Genomic DNA, 24,545 nt, shown 5'->3' with positions numbered 1-24,545 from the left:
GATATGGCGATGTGCCGAGGTTTGCGGGGACGTGATGGACTGTGGGCTGTCAGATCAATTGTTTGATCGAACGACAGAGTTTTACTCCCACATTTCACAGTTTCAAAGGGTGGAGGCATGCAGTCACTGCGATGTGTGATAAGCCGAAATGTGCGATAAGCCGAGATGTGCGATAAGCCGAGATTAGGAGGAAGAGTATTCTTTTTTTGTTTTTATGTGTGATGTTTGGGGTATTGTTGACCCTGTTGCTTGTTTTCATCAATGGGTCTATCTTTTGCTGGTCTTTACACTTGTAAAGACATTGTACCATATGTAATCTTATTTTTGAGGTTAATTGAAGGCACCACTCTTACTTGACCAAAAAAAAACATGTATTAACTACTAAAGGCCAAGAGAAAGGAGAGGAAGTATTAGAATTATATTTTATAATCAATCATGGTCTCCTCTAGAAATTGAGCATACTAAGAGGAAGCTTTGTTTCTGACTATTTTTGAGTATTAATGGAGTTTTCCCTCTCATCTCCATGGTAATGTCTCACAATGGATTTATCCCGCTCGATAAATTCATGGTTGTGTTTTTCTCTCTTCACCATCTCTTAAAATTTATGGCTAAGTTTTTCCTTAATTTCCCTCTTAGTAGATTGATGATTGTGTTTAGATGGTTTTATATGGATGTTTTGTGTCCAAACCAATGATATTTTTCACATCACATTTGATTGAGTCAAGGTGTATCATGGAGTAGTGTGTTTAGGGTCATAATATATTCAGGTTTACTGCATTAAGGGTTTTAGTATATTAAGGGTTATTGTTTAGTGGGTTAGTGTGGTCAATATAGTAAAAGATTATTTCCATGCTCAACATAGTTAATTGCAGTTAAGCATGATAACTGGTTATGGCTAGTTTCTTCAATTATATTATTGTGGATTATTTTCATTGATATTCATCATTGTCAACATATATGAACATGTGTTACTGGTATACGAGGTTAGTATATTAGATTATTAAAGGTTATTAAGTCAATGTGATCAATATGGTCAACCATGACCAATATGGGCATTTGGTCAATAGTTGTTGGGAATTACAAATTTTTTGGGGGGTTAATATATCTAGTATTATAGTCTCTTAAAGGGGTGGTCGTATTAGGGGTCAGAAGGGTCAAGGGGTAATGTCATAATAGATAGAGGGTGATTTCATTAAATATAATAAGGGTTAAAAGGTTAGAATGTTTAGGATTGTAATGTTGGGAATCTTGCTATGTTAAGATGTATGTGTGTTTGAGGGTCATAGTGAGTTAAATGATTATTATATGAAGGGTGTAGTGAGTATGAGGTCAAAGTTTAAGAGTGCACTATATCTGAGATTAGGGGTTAGGAAAATCATTGTGCTTTCACTCAGAATGGTTATAATATGAATAAAAATGTAGTAAATTAAATTTGATCTGGGTGCAAGGGGAAACATATTTTTGGGCCCATTTCATTATTTTTTTGGGGAGTGCTAATGCTACAACTTTACTAACCATCCATAACACAGTTACTAACTTAAAGAAAACATTACCAAGTTCCCATTTTTTTAGAGGTCGTAAGAGGTCACACTCAATGGTGATTTTTACTCTCATTTTTATTAGTGTGCTATTGGTAACACCTCTTTTTCTGGGGCATTTTTTTTTACATTTTAAATCTTCTCTATAAAGTATCAACATTTTTTTCAAATATTGTTTTTTAAGCATTCTTCAAGTTTGTTGATCCGTGTTGGATCACTATATAATTTGTCATCTATCTCAATGCCTTAAGAGTGGAAAAATTGGAGGCATCAACTTTAGGAGCAATTTTATTGGCATGACCTAGTTTGGAGAATTAGGGTATGAAACATTTTAGGGTCATTTTGACGCCTTAAATGATGTTTTTCTTGGGGGTATAACTTTCCTACTTAAACAACAAACCCATGATCCTATTCTACACTTCGAGACGTTTCTAACGATGCAAGAATTTTGTCAATTGGAATTTTAGAAGTGGACCGACCGTGTTTGACCACCATGGCACAAGTGGATGCTACATCAACCCTTTGTTACTCATGCAAAAATGGATAGCCATTTTGGGACTATGAATAAGACTTTAGAATGGTCAAGTTTGAAACTTTAGAGTTGAGAGTTGAAGGAGTCAAACTTGACCCCTAGTTATGTATTGGGTTCTATTACTACTAGAACAGTAGGAGGAAAATAGGTTCCATTCATTTTGATTTTATCTTGTTCCATAGTAGAGTGGAGGAACAAGGAATGGGAGTGAGAAAGAAAAACAGAGGGGTTTTAGCATTCTATAGTAGCATAAAAGGTCACAAATCTCATACGACTTCATAGAGAGTTCCTTCTTCTTTGTACTTGCATGATTTCCATTCCAGATTAAAGAGAGTAGAGAAACCTTACCTCCCAGTTGGGTTTTATCTAATGAGGGTTTCTCATAACTTAACTTGTCTTCATTGTGGTTAGTGTGCGATTATATTTTGTTGTTTTCTATTTTGAATATTTTATCTATTGCATGCATAAACGTGAAATAAATAATTAGAAAATCTAGAACGTAAAGGAATTTAACCTTAGTATAGATTTCAGTTCATTTTCAGCAAATTTGTTGTGACGAACTATCCAATGGAATATCTACAGTAGTTGATGGATCATTTGTCTATTTTTTATTTTATTTTTGAGGTTTAAATTACAAATCAATTGACATTATGGCTAATGAATGATACCCTCAATAATAAAAAAACATGAAATAGACTCTAAATACAAAGTGGTATTACTTAATTTCTTTTATTAATTGATTTTTTAAAATAATTTACATTAAAAAAATTGTAGGAGCAAGGGGTGAGGGGCATGTTTTGTGTTTTCTTTTTCTGTTAATTTTTAAATTTCTTGTAATATAATTTATTTAGTTATTTTCCCATAGGGCATAAAATAGACGATTAGAGTGTGTTTTGTTAAGGCACCATGTGGTGAAAAGGTAACTAGTTTAAAATGCCATGGAAAAAATTCCAACTATGCTAAAGGCTGGTGTGCCTTAAGCCAGGTGCAACCCCAACTGATTTTGACAACTTAGATGCCCTTGGGTCACAATTACTCCAGCCACAGGTTAAGTGTGCCAGTGATCTCATGACTCACATTGCCTAACAAAAAAATTTATTTATTTACTTCTCATATATATATATATAGATATAATTTATTTTGTTTTGTTTTTTTGTTTTCTTTTAATTTATTATTTATTTTAGTTTTTTCTTTTAGAAGTTTTCCTTCTAAATTGTCTTCACACACACACACACACACATAAAAAGGTGTTTTCTTTTATAACATTTAATTTGATTTTTCTTTTTAATACTTAAAATTTTGGTATTATTATTATTATTATTATTAAGCATATTTTTTATGGTTTTGTTTACATTAGTGATGATTTTCTAGACAATAGCTTAAAAATGTCACAATTTTAATCCCTTATTGAAAAGAGGGTGCTATTGATTGTATTGCAATTATACAAATTTTTTAGATTCATGTTTAAAATAATGGTTCAACTTTATGTTCAAAAAAAGGATATAACTATTGCTTGCAACATGTTTCAATTTGATGGTTGATTTTTAAGTTTTGGTTGTAATGATACATGTTGTTAAGGCTAATATATCAAATGACCAATGATATTAACTTTAAAAATAAATAAATTGCTATTGGTAGTACTGCATTCTAATCTAGGCATTAATTTTGAAGTTTTATCATAGTGATAATATTGGCCTTCTATTGGTTTTTAATACCATGGTTGAAAAATGTTGTAATTTTGTTCGTAAAAAGAAGAAGGGTGCTATTGGTAGCATCACTTTTTGATTTAGGGTTCCTTTTCCATGCTTTCTATGCAAAAATATGGATTTTCTAGTCTAGAGTTCTCATTTTGAGGTCATAGTTCTTAATTTTCATTAGGTTGGCTATTTTGTTCCAAGCCCCCATTAACATTTTATCATTATCATTATTTTTTTGTAAGCTAATTATATTGATAATTCACAAAATTACATGTTCAAGAGTTTATTGATAACCTCTAGTCTTCCAGTTGGGAAACCAAACCTTTGTAAGTGTAGTAAAATTTTAGTAAGAGTTTTGAGTACAATCTTATACAAGGTGTAACAAAGTGCTTGAGTTTGAACAAGTGACTACTTAGAAAACAAACATAAACAAGACTTGATATGCTAGAATGTCTGTGGAAATTAAAAAACAAAAGAGTTAGTGGCTTCACAATCACTTCAAGTAGAAGGAGATAGATGGTTCCACCTCAATGGGAGTAGTAACAACGTTAATGTTGGTTCCTACATAGGATTTTGAGGCCAAGTTAGCCTTGATATGCTTCAATATGCTATTGAGTGTTTTCATTTGATGTTGCATTTTGTCAAGTGTCAACATGATTTCATCTTTTGCATCATTTTTTTCCAAGAGAACCTTGTGGAGCAATGTCTTCATTTGCTAGTAAAGATCAATGGTATGTAGATACTAATTATGGTGCCCCCTGGTATGCCCCATGTCTAGGATCTAAGCTATATTTTTTGAGAGGATATTTTGGCAATCACATTCCTAGACAACCTCCACCCCTATGCCCTGAAGTTCTTGTTGTATCTCATAAGACATTTGACTATGTAACTTCATTGTAGAGGGATTGACTCTATCGCAAGCATGAGAACCTCCCTAAAAACCATGACCTTCACTTCTCTGTTGGCTCTCTGCACATGATGATGAATCATAGATATGATTGGAAGTAGGGGATGGGACAGGGAAGGAGACGAGGGGAGGCGGGAGCAACGAGGGCCCAATAGGGGAAAGAATGATGGGCATCGAGGAGGTGCTTGTGGACTAAATGGCCCCACCGAAAACCGAAAACCGAAAACCGAAAACCAAAGATATAGCCAGCCAAGCGAACGAAAAGTCCCTCATCTATTGTAGAGAAATCGGTTAGGAAAAGTAGAGAGGAGAGAATGTCTTTACTGTTATCACCAATTTGACCCCAATTAGATCTTGAGTCTTTTTTGCCAATTTCACCTTGTGCCTCTATTCATATTCAGATAATCAAAATCGCTCCCTTGAATTTTCTTGTTTGCCCAATTATTATAATAAACATTATAACTTATCGAAATTATAACATTAAATGAAGATTTGAAATTCTAATTTTAAATTAATTTTTTTGCATAAAAAATATTGTAACTATAAATTATAACTATTATTATTATTAAAATAATAAAAAATATATATTAAAAATAAAATCAAATAAAATGTAAATAAATTAAATAATAACCAAAATTAAAATATTTAAAAACATTAAAACTATCCTACCTCACCTCTCATTACATTACACAATAAATGAAAAATATTTAGTAACTCCTAGCATCCACCCTATACTCTCCAAAACAATAAAATAATGAACGATGGTTTGACTTTCTTTAAATTATAAAGAAACGTAAGTGGGTATGATGAATACCCTTTTAAAAATTGTCTCTCATCGACCTAGGGGATTTATGCTCACACTCTTTACTTAAACTGTATGTATAAGAACCTTGACTCGTATAATTGTTATCCATTGAATCAAACAAACCAATTTATTATCAAACGAGTTTTCGTGCGATATGAGTAATTAATTATCAAATGAGTTTGAATAACCAACATTCGATTGGAAACATTTTAACAGTTACGATGGCTTCGGGCCTCCGAGTCTTATACCTTCTTTCTCTTCACACGGACCGGGCAGAGGCATTGAATGTGTTTTTAACGATTTCAAATGAAGTTTAATACATATCTCATATATTAAAATTATTATATATAATACATGTGTTATATTAAACTTCACATATTTTATATATAGATATATATATATTAAAAATTATAATTATATATATAATTTTATTTGAAACTTATATATAGATATACATAATTGAGATTTTATGCAAAATTATATTTTGCAAGTTGTTTAGAAAATTATTTGAAATTTAGAATTTATAATTAGAATTTAAGATATATATATATATATATATATGATTTCATTTATTTAAATTCAAAAATTCTATTTCTAATGATTGGGTGAAGAAATTATGCACACATCAATTTAGTATGGGAGAAGCATTGCTATTCCATGGTAGGTTTTTTAGAAATGTATGCATTCAACATTTAAAATGGAAAACCTTATTAAATTTAATATTTTAGATTCTATCTGGCATTTCTTAAATATGTGTTCATGTTAAATACATAATTTGTGACATAATGTTTTATATAGTGGGGAAAATTTTACTAGGTCTCACCTAAAGTAAAAAATAAATTTCATTAATAATTTATTTGAGCAAGAATTCATTTAAATAAAGGAATATGTATTACATTTAGTCAAAATAATTATCATTAATATAATTTCATTATGTAAATTACGAGAACTAAAAATTAAACAAACTTCCAAACATCTAAAAGAATATGTAGAAGATTTTCGTGACAACTTTTTGGCAGGTTGGAGGATGGTAGCTCTTAGGAAGAAGACTTACTAACTATTACAACCATGCTGCAAATAGTTTCTTCCATGGGGGCACTGAGTTTTTATTAATGATATTATAATTCTTTTCATTCATTTTCTTCCATTTTGTTCTATTTTAATTTCAATCAATGGCTTAACTTTATTATGAATTATCCCCGAACACACTAAATGATTTTAAATATTTTGGAATACTTGATATTTAGGGTTTTAAAATCATATTTTGAGTTTATTTGTTGCAGGTTTAATTCCATGAATACATGATATTTAGGGTTATGTGCAATGTAAATTCAAAAGCCATAAAAACTAGTTCTTTAAATTTTATTTCCTTTTTATTTTATTTTATTATTGTTTTCACTATTTTCCCTCACTGGAAAACATGAATTCAAAAGCCATAAAAACTAGTTCTTTAAATTTTATTTCCTTTTTATTTTATTTTATTATTGTTTTCACTATTTTCCCTCACTGGAAAACGTGAAATTATTAGTCATTATTTGACTTGTTTAGATTGTCTAATGTTTCACACATTACATTTAGTTTAATATTTCTCCAATATTTATTATTTGAAATTATTTAAATTAAATTATTCTAATTGTATTATTAATCATTATTTGACTTGTTTAGATTGTCTAATGTTTCACACATTACATTTAATTTAATATTTCTCCAATATTTATTATTTGAAATTATTAAATTAAATTATTCTAATTGTTATGCAGGTTAAATAATAATAATAATACTTGATGTTATGTTATTTAAAATAGATAGTTCAATTAGATGTATTTAACACCATTGTGGGTCTTAATTTCTCTCTTTTCTTTAATTTTTATTTTTATTTCTTGCTAACCTTGGTGAACTATGATATATATTAATTTGCTTCATTTGTCATTAATGAAGTTTTTATTTAATAAGTTTTCATGAGTTTTGTACCTACCATCTCTTTTCCCAAAAAACATCATTTTATTTAAAACATTTTTATATAATAATCTGACCTATTTATTTTTTAATTAGAAAATCTATTTAATTCACACTATTTTACAATGACTATTCAATTTTGATTATCACCAGGGAATACTCCCTTTGGTGAAAGGGGTGCAAGCCCTTGTCACCTAGAGCGGAATAGTTTCTAACCCTCAGTGATGTGGTCTCAAGTTGTCCTTAGTTACCTGAACAATTTGAGAACCAACACTTACATCAAGGCAATGGAAAGTACAAGGAGGAGATGTCCATCATAACAAGAAACATGAATGAATAGAGCCTCATCAAGAAGCGAACCGAGGTAAGGACATGATGTTAGGCTCACATAAGTGAGCATGCAATGGGAATAATGGATTTCATTAAACTAGAGATGTTAAGGTTGGGAGTGTACTGTCAAGTGGATAGGGGAGAACATGACATGTTTCCCTCATTCATTGCGTGGAGTGGTGGCAACCTCGCCAACCCCCCACTTATCCCTTCCCTCGTCACCCTTCCAGGGATTTTGAAAGGAGGATATGTGGGGTGGGATTTGATCCATTTAATGTGTACATAGGTTACAGGACTATTATTATTATTATTATTTTCCATGTAACCAAGCCCCCCATTATCTAACCCATAGACAAAGGTAAGATATTTTTTAGGGATCAAGGCTACTCAACAACAAAGGCTCAAAACTGTCACAATAATATACTGGGTATGAGATTAGCATGTCAGTTGTGAGAATTGGATCTAGGTGGAGAGGATACCAATCATTCCTTCAAACCACCCATGATGAACCCAATTGACTTTATTATCTTTATTATTATAATTACTACTAATTATTTATCAATTTTTCCTTTACTTATTATCATTATTATTTATTAAGTATTACTTTTTATTATAGTTATTTATTATTTATTCTTTTACTTATTATCATTATTGTTTATTAAGTATTATTTTTTATTATGGCTACTTATTATTTATTATTTTACTCTTTTTCCTTTCTTTATTCACAGGTAAAACATCGTATATTCCTTATGAGGAATATATGTATAATGTCAGTATAATATCAACATCCATCATGCCTCTTGTGGGAATTGAATTTATGTAGGGACAATTCCATTTCGTCCTCCCAACCACTCAAGATAACCCCAATTGACTGTTTATTCTTTTAGTTATTATTGTTAATGTTTCCATTTTGCATGTTTATTTGGTATGAACATATGATTCAATAGTATCTTCAACATAGGGGCAAATTTTCTTTTCTCCTATAAATACATATTGTTAGACATTTCCCTAACTTTCCGTTTGGATGTAATAATATAAATTTATATACTCATTTAGAAAGATGTTTATTATGATCCTTGTAATATACAAAGCTAAAAAATGATCATATTGTTATATTGTTGAGGTAGATATATGTCTTGGATATTGTGGTAAATCACCCAAATTGTGATGTATTCAACATTCTCTAAGATTAATCCCATCTTTTATCTCAATCAAAGTTCCATCAATGCTTACCTCAAAGAATTTGGGTCACTTCATAAAGCCTAACTTTAAAACAAGAATTTGGGTCTCTTCATAATGCCTAACTTTTAAACTGAATATCTCGATCAAGTATAACCAATTTTATCACAAATCTTTCACACATGTGTCCTCTATTTCTTCTTACAAATTTCTTTTAAATCCCTTGATCTAGGTATATCAATCAAAATTTATGACAATTTTAGGTTGAATTTTCATTTTAGGCCCTTATTATGATATGTGGCAATATTTGTGTGCAATTGTAGTAAATGAAAGGCAATGAACTAGAATTTGGGCAAGTACATACCATTGATAGTGTGAACTAGATCACGAGAATCAATGTTAATGGACTTCCTTAAAGTCTCATTAATAGATTGGGTCAATGGATATCCCATGGTACTCGTGGACCATTTCAATACAATGGTCTTTACAGTACCATCTAAAAATACCACTACAAAACAACAAGTTGCTTTGCTATTAATTGAAGAACTTTGGGTGGATTTCTTTTTTATGATCGCTAATCTTGTTTGAACACAATAACAAATTCTTAAGTTATTTTGTCTAGTGTTGCAAGGATTGAATAACAACAAATTATAGGGTAGTAATGCATTCCATCCACACATAGGAAGGTAGTAAATCACACCATTATTTGATTCTTGTGGAATTTTAACTATAAATATCAAAATATAGATACCTATATCTTGTATGTGTAACATGGTTATAATCACATAGTGTAGAATGTGACAAGAACTTCATCTTTTGAGATGTGATTTTGATCCTTGTTCACTAACCCACTAGCAATTTTGGGCAAAATTTTGAGCTAATGAAGATGAAGAGGGTTGTTGCACATGGGTAAGCAATAATATTTGTTGATCACACCCATAAAATGCACGATCAAGTTCATGAATATTTCTAGAAATGTTGATATAAGCATTATAACGAGCATGATCAATATTGTGTAGAGCATCGATTTTGCACAAAGTCTAGGGGTACCTTTAGAAAGAGCACTTCAAGGAAAAAGACATAAAGATCAAATCCATCACATGTGGACCATACACAATTTATTTAAGGTGATCCATCTAGTGTTCAATATAGAATTCTTGAAGCTCTAAAAGTAATTAATACTAAGTAGAGATGTAGAGGATCCATCTTGCTACTTCTTGAAGAAATTGTCACTAACATTAGCACAATAATGGAAGAAGACATGATTCTAAAACACAAATAATGAGGAACCAAATAGGGAATCATGCAACTCCATAACCCCATAACCTTACTCCATCTAAGAAGGGATGCACTTAGGAATGAGTTGTGTAGAAGTAAACAACTAGGGGTGCACATTGTAGTGAATAATCTCTTGCATAGTTTTAAAGTGAATATGACACTATGTCACAAGATGTACCAAAGCGAGGTCCATGATTTGCATTTATTTTTGGTTGTAGTAGACATAGTTTAGTCAAGCTAGTACATTTCATGGAACCTTTGGCATCGCCATTGACACAATGTAAAGTAAGTTGACATAGCTCGACAACTTAGCAAAATTCCACACAGATTTCAATTGCCTCAACAACCCATGCTTACATTTATCTCTTCCCCTTCCACATTTTTATATGTTAAAGAATGATATGGATTGTAAACAATGGAGAGATAAAACAATTTGTGTTCTTTTCGCTAGTGTTTTCATTATAAATGGTTTATTATAGAACGATATGGATTGTAAACAATGGAGAGATAACACAATTTGTATCCTTTTTACTAGTGTTTTCATTGTAAAGGGTTCTCTGATACTTGGATTCTTTATCTTTATATGTTTGTAAAATTGATTTGTTTATATAAATTTACAATTGATTGGTTGCCTAAATTGTGCTACTATTGGTATATGTATACAGATTTTCTTGATTTGTAATTTAGAATTATGCAATGATAGAAAGACCTTCTATGATGAAATAGACATTTTGTAATATATGTTGTGGTTGATAATTTTGTAAGGGAACTCCCCTTTGAATTAGAGTTGTCGGCTTGGGGATTAGTGTCATACATTAAAAACTTGTGATGTTGTATCCTTGTTGTACTTTGTATGGTCATTCTTTGTTCATGCATTGAGTATATTTGTTCTAAAACTTTGAATAGATTCTTTTTTCTTTCTTTCTTTTATTCATCCCTTATTATCATATCAATGTTAACATTTTAAATTCTCATTTCGTATTTTCTCATCCACATTAATCTTCATCTATGTGGTTCATCATAGTTGCGGGAATATGTAGATGACACAGAGGACTATATCAACATTATGTTAGATGACAAACAAAACCAGCTTCTACAAATGGGTGTGATGATGACTACTGGGACGCTTGTTATGAGTGCATTTCTCGTTGTTACAGGAGTTTTTGGCTCGAACATTAGGATTTCACTCTTTAATGATGGTGGACTTCCTCAGTTTTTATTGGTTGTTTGTGGAACCGGCTCATGTGCTATTTTAGCTTATATGTTAGTCATAGCGTGGTGTAAGCATAAGCGCCTTCTTGAATGAGCCATGCCTTTAAATGCTCATCATTTTTCAGTGAGGTTTTTGGTGGAACCTACTCATGTATTATTTTAACGTATATATTTGTCATACCCTGGTGTACGCATGAGTTCCTTTTAATAAGCAATGCCTAAAATGCTTATATTTTATAGTGATGTTTTTTATCCATATAGACGTTAACAAAATTTATATCATTTACATTGAATAACAGATATTCTGCACTATGTTATTTTATTATATTATTAAATGAATTTATATCAAAAGTTGGTATATTATTTTACTATATTATTAAAAGAATTTATATGAAAAGTTGGTATGAAAACTTTTAAAGACGTAGGTTGATTTGATTAATATTTTGTGTTATTATATTTTTTCACAAAACACTTAATTATTAAATTAGCGTTTATTTACAAATAATTTTTTATAAAATTTTAGTTTTTTTCCATATTTTATCAAATAGTTTGTTTAGTCATTGTTAAATTATTTTTAGGATTTTTTAATTAATTATTTAATTAATTAATTTTAATTTTTTGCTTTTTTCAATGCGTACACAATTGTTGGATTTCATCTAAAAATTAATTTAAGTAATAAAGTTAAGTAACAAATTGTGAATAAACAATTTTATTATATTACATGTACACATAATATTTGTGTAATATCCCTCCCCTTAATAATAAATAATAAAAATAATACAAAAATAATAATTAATAATAAAAATAATGAATAATATTAAATAAATCACTTAATAATAAATAATAAAAATAATAAATCATAACTGTTAAATAATAAATGATATTAAAAATTATATAAAAAGAAATAAATAATAAAAATAATAAAAAATAAAAATACTAATAACCATATTAAATCTCTAAATAAGAATAAATAGAAATAAAACAAGAAAACTATCAAAAAGAAGGAAATAAAACAAGAAAGCTAAAAATCAAAAGAAAAGTAAAGAAATAAAACAAGAAAAAAAGTTGCGTGTAGACACATGGAGTGTGTGCATGTGGTTCCCCTTCCAATGTTGATTCTATCTTTCATTCTCTTGGGAGAATGGTATACTAAGACTTAGGAGCACTCGCAGTAGTATGTTGATTGAGGCTCGGGGGTGGCCAGTTGTAGCCTTGCACAATTGAGCCTACGGTTGGGCGGAGAGTCGTCGCCACAACCTTGTTGTCATCTGGCAAACCTTGATCACAGGCAACATAGATATAAAATTATTTGTCAGCATATTTTTCTATTAAGAAATTAATTTATTTTTTTTACTGTTACATATGGTAGCAGAGCATGAGTTTAACCCGTAGGGCCTATGGGCATCCGAAAAATTTATTTTGTTGGAATTTTTAACTTGACTTGTTTTAAAATTACAGGATTTCTGTACCGGAATTCCAGGTGAGTTACGCTGAATTTACTTTTTCACTTTGCGTGGGCTTTTGTCATTTTATTTCCTTTTTTTATGCTATTCTTGTCTATCTGAAAATATGGCGTCAGTATATGTCCCGTGAGGCAGTGGCCTCAAGCTTTGTGAAATAATCAGATTGGTATCCATGGTTAATGATCAGAAATATGCACAATTTAATCAAGTTTATCCTGCTGAATAAAAAGATTAATGGTGTGCAAAGCTAGACAAATCACTAATTTTAATTAAACTGTCGTTGCTCTCATTAGACTTGCACAGGTACAGTGAGATTGCATTCTTCTCCTACTGTTGCTTAAATGGTTTTGTCTTATGTGCGCATGATTTTGAGTTAACATTTACGTTTGTGTATTAATATCTATTTTGGATGCTTTAGAATTTATTTGATATTTTTATTTTAAAACTTGCGGTTTAAAGTCATAATTATTTTTCTTTTTCTTAGTTTCGAGTACAAACTTTGAAAAAAATTATCTGATATATTTTTTCTAAATAGTGCATATTTTAGTGCCAGTTAATTTAAATTCTAGAAAAATTATGGATTCTAAAATCTATATATATGATAGAAAATTTGAAAGTATGTCGGTTTTTTCTTCTAAAAAAAACTTAACACAAAGGGCCTTTTACAACACCCCTCTCTATCCTAGAAAATTCGAACTCCAAAAAAAAAAAAATATTTGTGTTAGAAGTATTCCTGGTTAACTTTTATCATCATCAAACATTAAATGGTTGCATCTGCTTGAGAAATTGTTGGCTAATAATAGAACTTGTGGAGTATCTCATTGGAGAACTTGATACCTATGATTGATGCATGCTGGGTCACTATGGTTTCTTAGAATAACACTAATAGAATCAATTAGATTTGCGTTATCATTGTTCCGTGATCTATGGACGGTGAGGAGCATTGTTGTGAGATAAAAAAGTGTTTCAACATTTGCAACTTGCTCACGACATCTCTGAAATATGTTGGCATTTCTTGCAATAACATACAAATGAAATGTGGCCAGATGTCTAATCCAAAGGCTTTAAAGAAAGTAACCTAAGAGGATGGACTCATTGACAATAGCTAGCTTTGTAGAACTTTAATAAATGCCTTAATTGCCCCAAACACATGGACAATTATGACTTGATCTCTTTCTGAATACTGGAATGAATTCTGAGAAGCTTCAACATCATGAACAAACAACCTTATAGAATAGCAATATATACTGAATTGAATTTGTCCAACTAATATCACTGAAACCTGGCAAGAACTTATGCCCATGCTTTGTCAAAGTTAGATGAATCGAGCTGCAAATATCCCTAGCGCTAGAGCTACTTCAAATAAAGCAGGTAAACACACACAGTAATATTTGGTCTTCTGGAAGAAATTCAGGCTCAAATATACAGCGGAACAGGTTCCGCGCTATGTTGAACCATTTGTACACTTGAATGTCACTGCCGATGACAATAAAAAAAAACATTTAGGCTACTTGTTGTGATGTGAGTCCTGTTGGAATGGTAATTCCAACTGCAGGTCGCAACACCGTGCAGGCGGACGTGGACAATACAGCAGCAACCCAAAACCGCCAGAACAAAACCACAAACCCGCTCAGGCATATCGCACCGCTTTTTCATAAAGGTGGTTTCCGTATTGTTGGGCTCCGATAAACTATGGAGGCGACGCGTGTCACCTGCATGACATAAGCCAACGTCAAATATCGCGAGTTATCGTTGGTGCATCTTACCTGGTCCGATATCCACTCCAGTCATCCGATCTCCTTGCGTGTTGTCAGCCGTCGCTCCTTGAAGGTGCACGGGCCTGCGTCAATTTAATTTTGCGTGGCGTGTGAGGATTTCTGTTGACCGCCGCAGACAAGGAAGATTAATGAATTTTATTGCTGCTCGTAAAAAGGAGGTATGGGCATATGTCAGAGGTATGGGGCTCATACGTAAGATATCCTTTTGTTTTGATATACACGTAATGTGTTTTTTTTGTATGGCATTCATATCAAAAATGGGTTAACGTTTTTGGTGTGTTGACTTTTTGTAAGAGGTGAGCGTGGGTTATAATGTTTTTACATATGTGTTGGCCATTGAAAACAAAAACCAGAGGGGCAGCGAAAAGCCAAGAAAGATTGCACAGCTGTGCATATAAAAAAAAAAAAAAAAACTGTGGAGCGTATATATTTTTGAGTTAACATTGTATTATGTGAGATATGTAAGAGCGCAGCAGCGAAAGAGAATAGTGTGAGCCAATGAAAAGAGCTCGTGGGTTGAATCTTTTTTGTGGAGCATTGTAAAATGATGGTGCAGTAAAAGGTGAAACACACAGCAGTGTGTAAAAAGACAAGAACAGGGTTGTAATGTTTTGTGTGGCATTTTTTTTGTAAAACAGAGGTGTAAGAAAAACCATGTGTGGTTTTGCACAGAAGTGCATAAGGAAAATGGTGGAGCGCATTTGTATGCATATGTAAATTTTATTTTACAGCAGTAAAGTGTTTTTCACTGCAGTGAATGTAAAAGGGGATTTACAGCAGTAAACCCAGCTCAGTAATTTCTCAGGGTGAAAACAGAGTTTTTGTTTAATATTGTTTTTGGTGAATCCCTCTCAGCAAAGAGGATGAATGTTTGTATGAGGCTTTATATTTTAAGCAATAGAAATGTTTTTATGCTGTGTAATGGACTGTTATGAGTCATTTGGTTTTATTAGCTTCGCTGTGCAAAGGTCCTGGAAGAAATGAAACAGAGCATTGTCTCTGTGGTGAATATTTTGTTTGGTTTTGGTATTTCCCATTGAAAAATACCCAACATTGGTATCAGAGCTAGTCCAGGCTCTTTGATGGTGACAGAGCTGGTTCAGGATCTTTAAAAGTGTCAAGGAAGCTGAAGGAAAGACTCTTGTTGCAGCAGCAGTAAAGCTTCTCCAACAGTGTGAAGTTTCAGCCAAAGGGATTCAGGTATTTCTCAAAGTTTTTCCTTGTGCTACTGTTAAAAGAACAGTCAGTGATTTAAAAGAAAACACAGTCAAGTATTTAAAGCCTAGATAAGAATGGCAAGGTCAAAGAAGAAAGCCTCCAAGCCTGTTAAAAATGTGTCTCCTCCCTCTACTAAACTAGAAGGCAATCCATTAGAATACATTTTATTTGAGGTTCCAAAGTTTGATGGAAACTTTGATGTATGGGAAATAATGATGAGGGCTTTCCTAATGTCTGAGGGGATTGAAGTCTGGGAGTCAGTGATTGATGATAGCAAGATGGATAAAGAATCCATGGAGTATGATGCACAAGCAACAAAGACTATCTTGGATGGACTCCCTGATTCTGTGAAGAGGAATCTTGGAAAATATACATCAGCAAAGGATATATGGGACAGACTGCATGACCTTCATGCAAAGGGAGCACTGACCATGACAATGAGTCAAGAAGAAACTTATGAACCCATCATAGAAGTTGAGAATGAAAAGCTTGACCTCATCAAGCTTCAAGTAAAGGAAAGGGATGAAGATCTTGCCAAGCTCAAGAAGGAGCTTGATCAATGCAAGAGGAAACATCATGAAGAAGTCATATCCATGACAAATCAGCTGAATGAAGCAAAGAAGCAGGAAGATGCCTTGACAAGTCAACTTGAACAAAGGCACATGAGAGTGAATAAGCTTGTAGAAGAGATTGGACAGTACAAGGTAGAGGTCTCCTCCCTTAAGTCTGAACTACAAGAAGCCAGGAAGCAGGCACAAGGAGCTGAAAAGAATATGAAGAGCAGTCAAGCAAAAGATGAAGAAATCTCCAAAATGAAGTCTGATATTATCTCCCTCAAAGTAGTAGCAGCTGAAGCCACTAGTAGCAAGGAAGAAACTGAGGGACAACTAGCAAAGAAAAATAATGTATGTGAAAAGTTGGAAGAAGAGATTGTCCTCCTCAGGAAGAAGGTTGAAGGGATGAACAAAATAATGAAGAGCTCTCAAGCTTTGGATGACATGCTCAGCTATCACAGATCTCCATTTGATAAATCAGGACTTGGGTATGTAGGTGAACCCTCAAACAAGGATGAAGATGCTTTAGGCAAAGGAGATGTGAAGAAGCTAGAAAGAAGTTGTGATGCTCCTAGTTCCAGCAAAGGCAAGGAGAAAGATGAAGGCTACAATAGAAGAAATCCTGCTCCAAGTAGAAAACCAGCTCCAAGAAGAAATGTAGCTGATGTCAAAGAGGCAAGAGGCAATGGTGATCATCAAAGGATCTCAAGGCAACAAGGCTTCAGAAGTACATCAAGAAAACCTCCATCTCCCAGGTACCAAAGTTCATTTTATGGTTATTGTTATGCTTGCTCAAACTTTGGTCATATGGCAAAAGACTGTAGAGCATTTCATAAAGATAAATGTTGTGGTCTCCAAAAATCTCCAAGAGACAATTTTAGAAGAAATCATGAAATGTCATTCATGAAAAATGTAGAATGTTTTAAGTGTCATAACATTGGGCATATGGCACGAGATTGTAACTTGACATGGACTCTTACACAAGCTAGACCCATGAAAAGAAGAAAGTTACACAAGTATGGAGAAGGAAGGAAAGGAAATCTGAAAACCCTTTGAACTCCCCAGTGGATCTAAATTTGTTTTGAGAAGAGTCTGCCAAAAGAAGACAAGCATATACTAAAGGGGAGCTTGAATTTTTGTTTGCTGAACTGTATTAACAGTCATTTGTTGATGGAGGATGTATTGCAGCGCAGCAGTTGCAAATGAAATCTTTGTTAATCCCTCTAAAAGGTAATATGCAGCAGTGATGAAATCAGCAATGTTTTTGCTTTGTGTTTATGCAATATGCACAGAAATGCATAAAGAAGAAAAGATGGCAGCGCTGAAATGTAAAGAGCAGCAGCGAGATAAGAGAAAAATGCAAAGCATGGAGACCCTCACAGCAGTGGGAAGATAGAGCATAAGACAGCAGTTTGGAAATTTTTTTTTGGAGCACATGGATTAGAATGAACAACAGTTTTAAATTTATGCATAGCAATGGAAGGTAGTTTCCTTCTATGTAATGTGAGAGAATATACTCACAACAGAATGAGTGTAATGCACAGCAGATGAAATGCTTTGTATTGGGAATGAAAATGCAAAGCAATGAGAAGAAAATGAGAAGAAGGCAAAACGCAGCAGAGCATAAATGCCCAGTGGCTGAGAATGCAATGAAATTTTTCACACAGCAGTGAAAAATGTAATATTTTTCTTCATATGCAATGCAGCATGCAAAGAGAAAAACAGGGACAACAGATTTTTAATGCACATGGGTGAATGATAATATGTATGGCAGCAGAAAAATGAAAGGAATTGCACAGCAGCGCATTATGTAAATAAAAAAAATGAAGATGAAGATTGTGTGAAGCAAGGGTGCATGAGAAAAGGCAGCAGCCTGTGTTATTTTTTGTGTGGAGAATGAAGTGCCAAGAGTATGGGCACAACAGTATGATGAAACAAAAGGCAGCGACAGTGCAAATTGCAGAGGCAATGCAACAACAAGAAGTTATGGACAACAGCATGATGGCAAGAAGGAGAAGCACACAGCAATGCAAATAAAAAAAATGCAGCAGCAAGAAGTTTTGAACAGCAGCACATGCAAAAGAAATTTTCCTTACAGCAGTAAAGGTAAATGTAATGAATTTGTTGTTCATTGAATTGAAATGCAATATATGCAACAACAGTGAGTGTAAGAAATGTTTACACACAACAGTGTAAATTTGTAAATTGGGACAGTGTAATTGTTCCAAGAAAGACAGAGTATTTTGTCTTTGAAAAGTGCAGAAGCAGTGCAAGTGTAGACACAACAGTGTGGGATAGACACAGTAAAGAAGATGGCACAACAGTGCAGCAGAGAATATGCATCAGCATAAGAGAACATTGTAATGAGTTTGCACACACAGCAGTGCAATGATTGTTTGTTTTTGAAACTGCATGCAAAGCAGTGTCTGTTTGTAATCCTTATGTTAATGAGGAAGGTGCTTTTCAGCACAGTCATTTGGTGAAACCCTCTATGAAAGAGGAAGATGCTTTTCAGCATAGTGTGGTAAATCCCTCTATCAAGAGGATGATGCTTTTCAGCATAGTCACAGGTGAATCCCTCTGTCAAGAGGAAGGTGCTCTTCAGCACATTGTTATGGTGAATCCCTCTGTCATGAGGAAGGTGCTCCTAAGCACAGTTTCAGGTTAATCCCTCTATTAAGAGGAAGACAACTTTGATTGTTTGTGGAACTACATTAGAAGCAGTTGGTGAATCCCTTTATGTGAGGAAGATGTTATTGTAACAGCAGTTGGAGAATCCCTCCATGTGAGGAAGTGCTTGGGTATAACTGAATGCCCAACAGTTGAAATTAAAGGGGAGTGTTGGAATGGTAATTCCAACTGCAGGTCGCAACACCGTGCAGGCGGACGTGGGCAATACGGCAGCAACCCAAAACCGCCAGAACAAAACCACAAACCCGCTCAGGCATATCGCACCGCTTTTGCATAAAGGTGGTTTCCGTATTGTTGGGCTCCGATAAACTATGGAGGCGACGCGTGTCACCCGCATGACATAAGCCAACGTCAAATATCGCGAGTTATCGTTGGTGCATCTTACCTGGTCCGATATCCACTCCAGCCGTCCGATCTCCTTGCGTGTTGTCAGCCGTCGATCCTTGAAGGTGCACGGGCCTGCGTCAATTTAATTTTGCGTGGCGTGTGAGGATTTCTGTTGACCGCCGCAGACAAGGAAGATTAATGAATTTTATTGCTGCTCGTAAAAAGGAGGTATGGGCATATGTCAGAGGTATGGGGCTCATACGTAAGATATCCTTTTGTTTTGATATACACGTAATGTGTTTTTTTTGTATGGCATTCATATCAAAAATGGGTTAACGTTTTTGGTGTGTTGACTATTTGTAAGAGGTGAGCGTGGGTTATAATGTTTTTTACATATGTGTTGGCCATTGTAAAAAAGCCAGAGGGGCAGCGAAAAGCCAAGAAAGATTGCACAGCTGTGCATAAAAAAAACTGTGGAGCGTATATATTTTTGAGTTAACATTGTATTATGGGAGATATGTAAGAGCGCAGCAGCGAAAGAGAATAGTGTGAGCCAAATGAAAAGAGCTCGTGGGTTGAATCTTTTTTGTGGAGCATTGTAAAATGATGGTGCAGTAAAAGGTGAAACACACAGCAGTGTGTAAAAAGACAAGAACAGGGTTGTAATGTTTTGTGTGGCATTTTTTTTGTAAAACAGAGGTGTAAGAAAAACCATGTGTGGTTTTGCACAGAAGTGCATAAGGAAAATGGTGGAGCGCATTTGTATGCATATGTAAATTTTATTTTACAGCAGTAAAGTGTTTTTCACTGCAGTGAATGTAAAAGGGGATTTACAGCAGTAAACCCAGCTCAGTAATTTCTCAGGGTGAAAACAGAGTTTTTGTTTAATATTGTTTTTGGTGAATCCCTCTTAGCAAAGAGGATGAATGTTTGTATGAGGCTTTATATTTTAAGCAATAGAAATGTTTTTATGCTGTGTAATGGACTGTTATGAGTCATTTGGTTTTATTAGCTTCGCTGTGCAAAGGTCCTGGAAGAAATGAAACAGAGCATTGTCTCTGTGGTGAATATTTTGTTTGGTTTTGGTATTTCCCATTGAAAAATACCCAACAGTCCACTTACCTGTTACTACACTAGTTGCTGAGTAGGTTGATGCTTGATCAACAAGCTGGGCATTCATAGTATCATTAATTTAAATTCTTGAAGATATATATCTATTATAGAAATGAAAACATTTATACGTAGGTTTTTCTTCCTTTTTGATGTAAATTCTCGCAAAAAGCACTTCCCTTAACTTTTACTTCTACGGTTAGAAAACAAGAGAGCACAAATTTTCCTCATTTTTTATTTTAATTCTTGAAAATTGATGAGGCATGAATCTCGTAAACAACTTTACAAGCGTTACGGGCTTTATTGAATTTGATAAATGCACAATGGAGCTTGATTGAGTAAGAGGAGCTTTCTTTAGCGAGATGATAAATGCACAACCTCAACAGCTCTTGTGAACAATATGGTCTATTGCATAAAACATGGCTTCCGATATGGTCATCTTCTAATGTAAATATATTTTAAATTAGTTCTCTAACGATACACTATCCAACCAGATCTCTATTTCCGTATCATTGCTCTCAAAGTATAACGTGGCGGAAGAGGTTTGAACCCGCGACCTCTTAACAAACACTACAACACCAATGCCTGGAGAACCAATTTTGAATTTTCGGAAATTAATCTTTTCATGGCACATTTTGATATTTAATTTGTGAAGTACTTAAGTAGGTCGTTTCTCTTAAATTGCTAAATAACCTTGTAACTACTGCTTATTTTTATTATTACTGAAAGATAAAAATGTGATGACGTTGGTGGGTTTTGAACACAAGAAGCCGCACTAGAAGATGAATAAGCCAATTGCACATCTTGCCTTGCGCTTCTGTAGGACGATTGTTTGATTATTTTTTTGAAATGTTGACGCTGGGCGGTGCTTCAAGCCCTGTTCATATTTTCCAAAAAAAAGAAAAAAGAAAAGATTCTTGGAGCAAAAATTTATACAGGTAGTGCCTGTGCTGGAGTGGAGTCGGCTGCTCAAAGCCCTCATGGCCGGATGATGTGAGGTGAGTGCAGAAGATGTTTTTGCTCCTTTTTACTTCGTCGTATATACATTGTGTATGTTCCAAGTCGCTGGTTCCTGAATAGCTCTGACAGTTAGAAAATAGGTCCTCACACCATAACAGTTTGACCATTCAATTTATATTTACTTATATCGATCCATATTCAATTTAGCTTAGTATCAATGATTATCACAGAAGCTCTTGGCCTCGTAATCGGTTTACTTTAAAAGGTTGCAAGGGTTTTAATGAACTTCCAGGCTATTCACTTTTAGTAAAGTTTGTTGAGGACTCTTATAGGGTTGTTCTCCCTTTGAATTTTAATGATTTTTATTCGAAATTGATCCATACTTGGATCATGAGAGTTATAGTTGTTTTGAATGATTGGAATTTGTCTTTCCTAGATTTTACCACTGTCCTACAGAAATTGGATTGATTTATGGACTCGATTCTCAGTTTTTGATTTTGGATTAAGTTAATCACTGTTAAGATATTAATTAATTTCCAATCTTTATTTTTTATTCTTGTGGATTTCTCTTTTATTGTAACACTTACGATGTAGCTTCGTAATTGTCTTTAATAATTTGTCTCAGAGTCACTTCAAGTCTTATTTCTTGACAAAATAATTTACTAAGCTTTCAACAAAGAGACTTAAATTCAACACCTAAAAGGTGGGTTTTAATTTTAACTGAGATCCGGAAACCTAGTCAGATAAAATGAAGCAATGAAACCATTAAATTGCTCAATAAAGAGTGAAAACAAATTTAAAATTTACATTCTTCTTTTATATAGGTGATTATATTAGTGCCATCTAATGTTTGTTGCATAATCTTCTGGACAATAAGGCTGCATAAGGCTGACACACAATTGTTTCTGCCAAATAATTATCCTCTAAATTGCCATCCAACAAATGACTATGGTATTTTCATCCAATCCATATTGTAAGCATATAAAAATTTAGTCACACTTTTACTTCAACTTCAACTTCCACTTTCCAATGTTTAGTTCAAGGTATGTCATAGAAAGCAGATTTAAATAGTTCCAGAAATTCCCTAATATCATTAGGCAACAGAAGTTCTTGCAGGTTCTTGTAGTCAGAATTTAGGATCAGGATCCATACAATTTGTACGTTCATTCTCATTCTTTATGTCGAAATCTATTTTAGATTTTTATCTGTCATCAAGTCTTGATCTTCAAAGACATTCTTATACTTGCATTGAACATTCTAGGTACTTAAAATGTGCAAACTCACAAGTCTGGGTGACAACCTCTGACAGTTAAATTTCCAATTGTTTGATCCGACTGAACACTACGTGACAGTTCATCTCATCTATCTCTGATGTTTCATCAAAATGATAAGAAACTACCTTTCATTATCAGGATTTTCCTTCTTTTCATAGACACGATCCCCTCCCCTTCCACTTCCATTAATTATGAATTCTCTGCGACTGTTGGATAGAAATGGTGATTTTTCTTTATGAAAGGGAATTTCTCCTGCATATGATGAATAGACAGATTGATGCTAGATTCTCTATGGTTAAAGATTGAGTTCTTTGAAAAATTGCATTTTTTTTGTATTGAAAGTTAGAACTTAGGTATACAATGTACACTGTTGGTTTGTAAATAAATTGGTAGTGGTAGAGATTTCTTGCGCATCTGCTAATCTATTGAAGAGATACCCATGTGCGCATCTGCTAATCTATGTGTTGCTTGCTTGGATCATGTTTCCTATGTTTCCTATGGAGTAGTTCATGATTCAAGTTTTGTTTTTTCTCTTTAATTCACGTCTTTTAATGATAATTATGAAGGATATTGTCAATTGGGTTTATCTTTGTTAGTCAGAAAGAATGATTGTTATCCTCTACACTTAAGTTCAATTTATATATATAATATGCTGAGCTCATATCTATTGTTGATTTATTATTGTAATCGCTGCAACAACCCTAATATCCACTTATGTTCTTGGACTCTATGAATATTGCTGCCTCAGTCACTATTATCCTTCGAAGGGGAAACCCTTTGAGCACTGAATTCTAGATAGGTGCAAGTATATCCTATATCCATATCACTTATCATAATATAACATAAAAATGGTCATTACTTAAAAGCACGCCCAGTAATAGAAAACTAGGCTTGTACACTCTACTTCTAGTTCCATCTCATCCTTGGGAAGTGTTTCGATGGAATTTGTTGGGGGACTGCCAAAATCTAGAAAAGGTCATGATTATTTATATGTTATTGTGGATAGGTTAAGAAAAATGTGTATTTTAATACCTTGTAAGAAGTAGATTGCAGCTGAACAAATAGCGAAGTTCTTCTTTTAGCATGTCTGGGTGCATTTTTGGTTACCAACTTCGATTGTATCTAATCGAGATTCCCAATTTGTTGGGAAGTTTTGGTTAAGTCTATGGGAGTTGATGGACACTAGACTCAAGAAGAGCACAACCTTTCATCCACAAACAGATGGTCAAGTAGAGGTGGTCAACAAGACAGTGATCTAGTTTCTCAACGGTTATTGCAACAAGCATCCCAAACTTTGGGATGAACATTTATGTTATGTGCAATATGCTTACAACCATGCTAAACATTCTTCTACACAAAGATCTCATTTTGAGACTTGTTTTGGTTTCATACCAAGGTATCCCTTGGATTTTGTCTTTAGTAAAGACATAGCAGTTGATGGACACAGTGATGTGGACAAAGCAACTAGGTTCATTGAACATATCCAAGAAGTTCACCAGGTAGTGCAGGAACAACTGGAAAAGAGCTAAGCCAAGTACAAGGCAAGGCATGATAATCATCATATTGAGTATAACTTCCAAGTTGGTAATCAATTCTGGCTGTACATCAGCAAAGACAAAATGCAAGGCGAAGGAAAGAAGCTGAAGCCAATAAGCTATGAGCCTTTCAAGATACTTGAGAAAATTGGTGAGAATGCTTTTTGCCTTGATTTTCTAGCTTACATGCACATCTATTCA

The 24,545-nt window shown here is 33.5% G+C and overlaps 1 protein-coding gene across 1 annotated transcript in view; it reads left to right on the top strand.

Annotated features, from left to right (window-relative positions):
- Window positions 1–11,671, top strand: part of LOC149146552 (magnesium transporter MRS2-3-like) — a 203,673-nt gene extending 192,002 nt beyond the window's left edge. Inside the window, exon 6 of the mRNA XM_089452960.1 lies at window positions 11,247–11,671. Coding sequence (XP_089309086.1) covers window positions 11,247–11,528 — 282 coding nt within the window. The 3' untranslated portion in view covers window positions 11,529–11,671. The remainder of the gene's footprint in view (window positions 1–11,246) is intronic.
- Window positions 11,672–24,545: the final 12,874 nt, after the last annotated feature.

This window comes from Pinus tabuliformis, chromosome X (assembly GCF_031772625.1).
Source record: "Pinus tabuliformis cultivar Carrire ecotype Pingquan chromosome X, CPIR1, whole genome shotgun sequence".
NCBI lineage: Eukaryota > Viridiplantae > Streptophyta > Pinopsida > Pinales > Pinaceae > Pinus > Pinus tabuliformis.
Note: the sequence above shows the minus strand (reverse complement) of the source record. Positions and strands in the feature narration are given on the sequence as shown.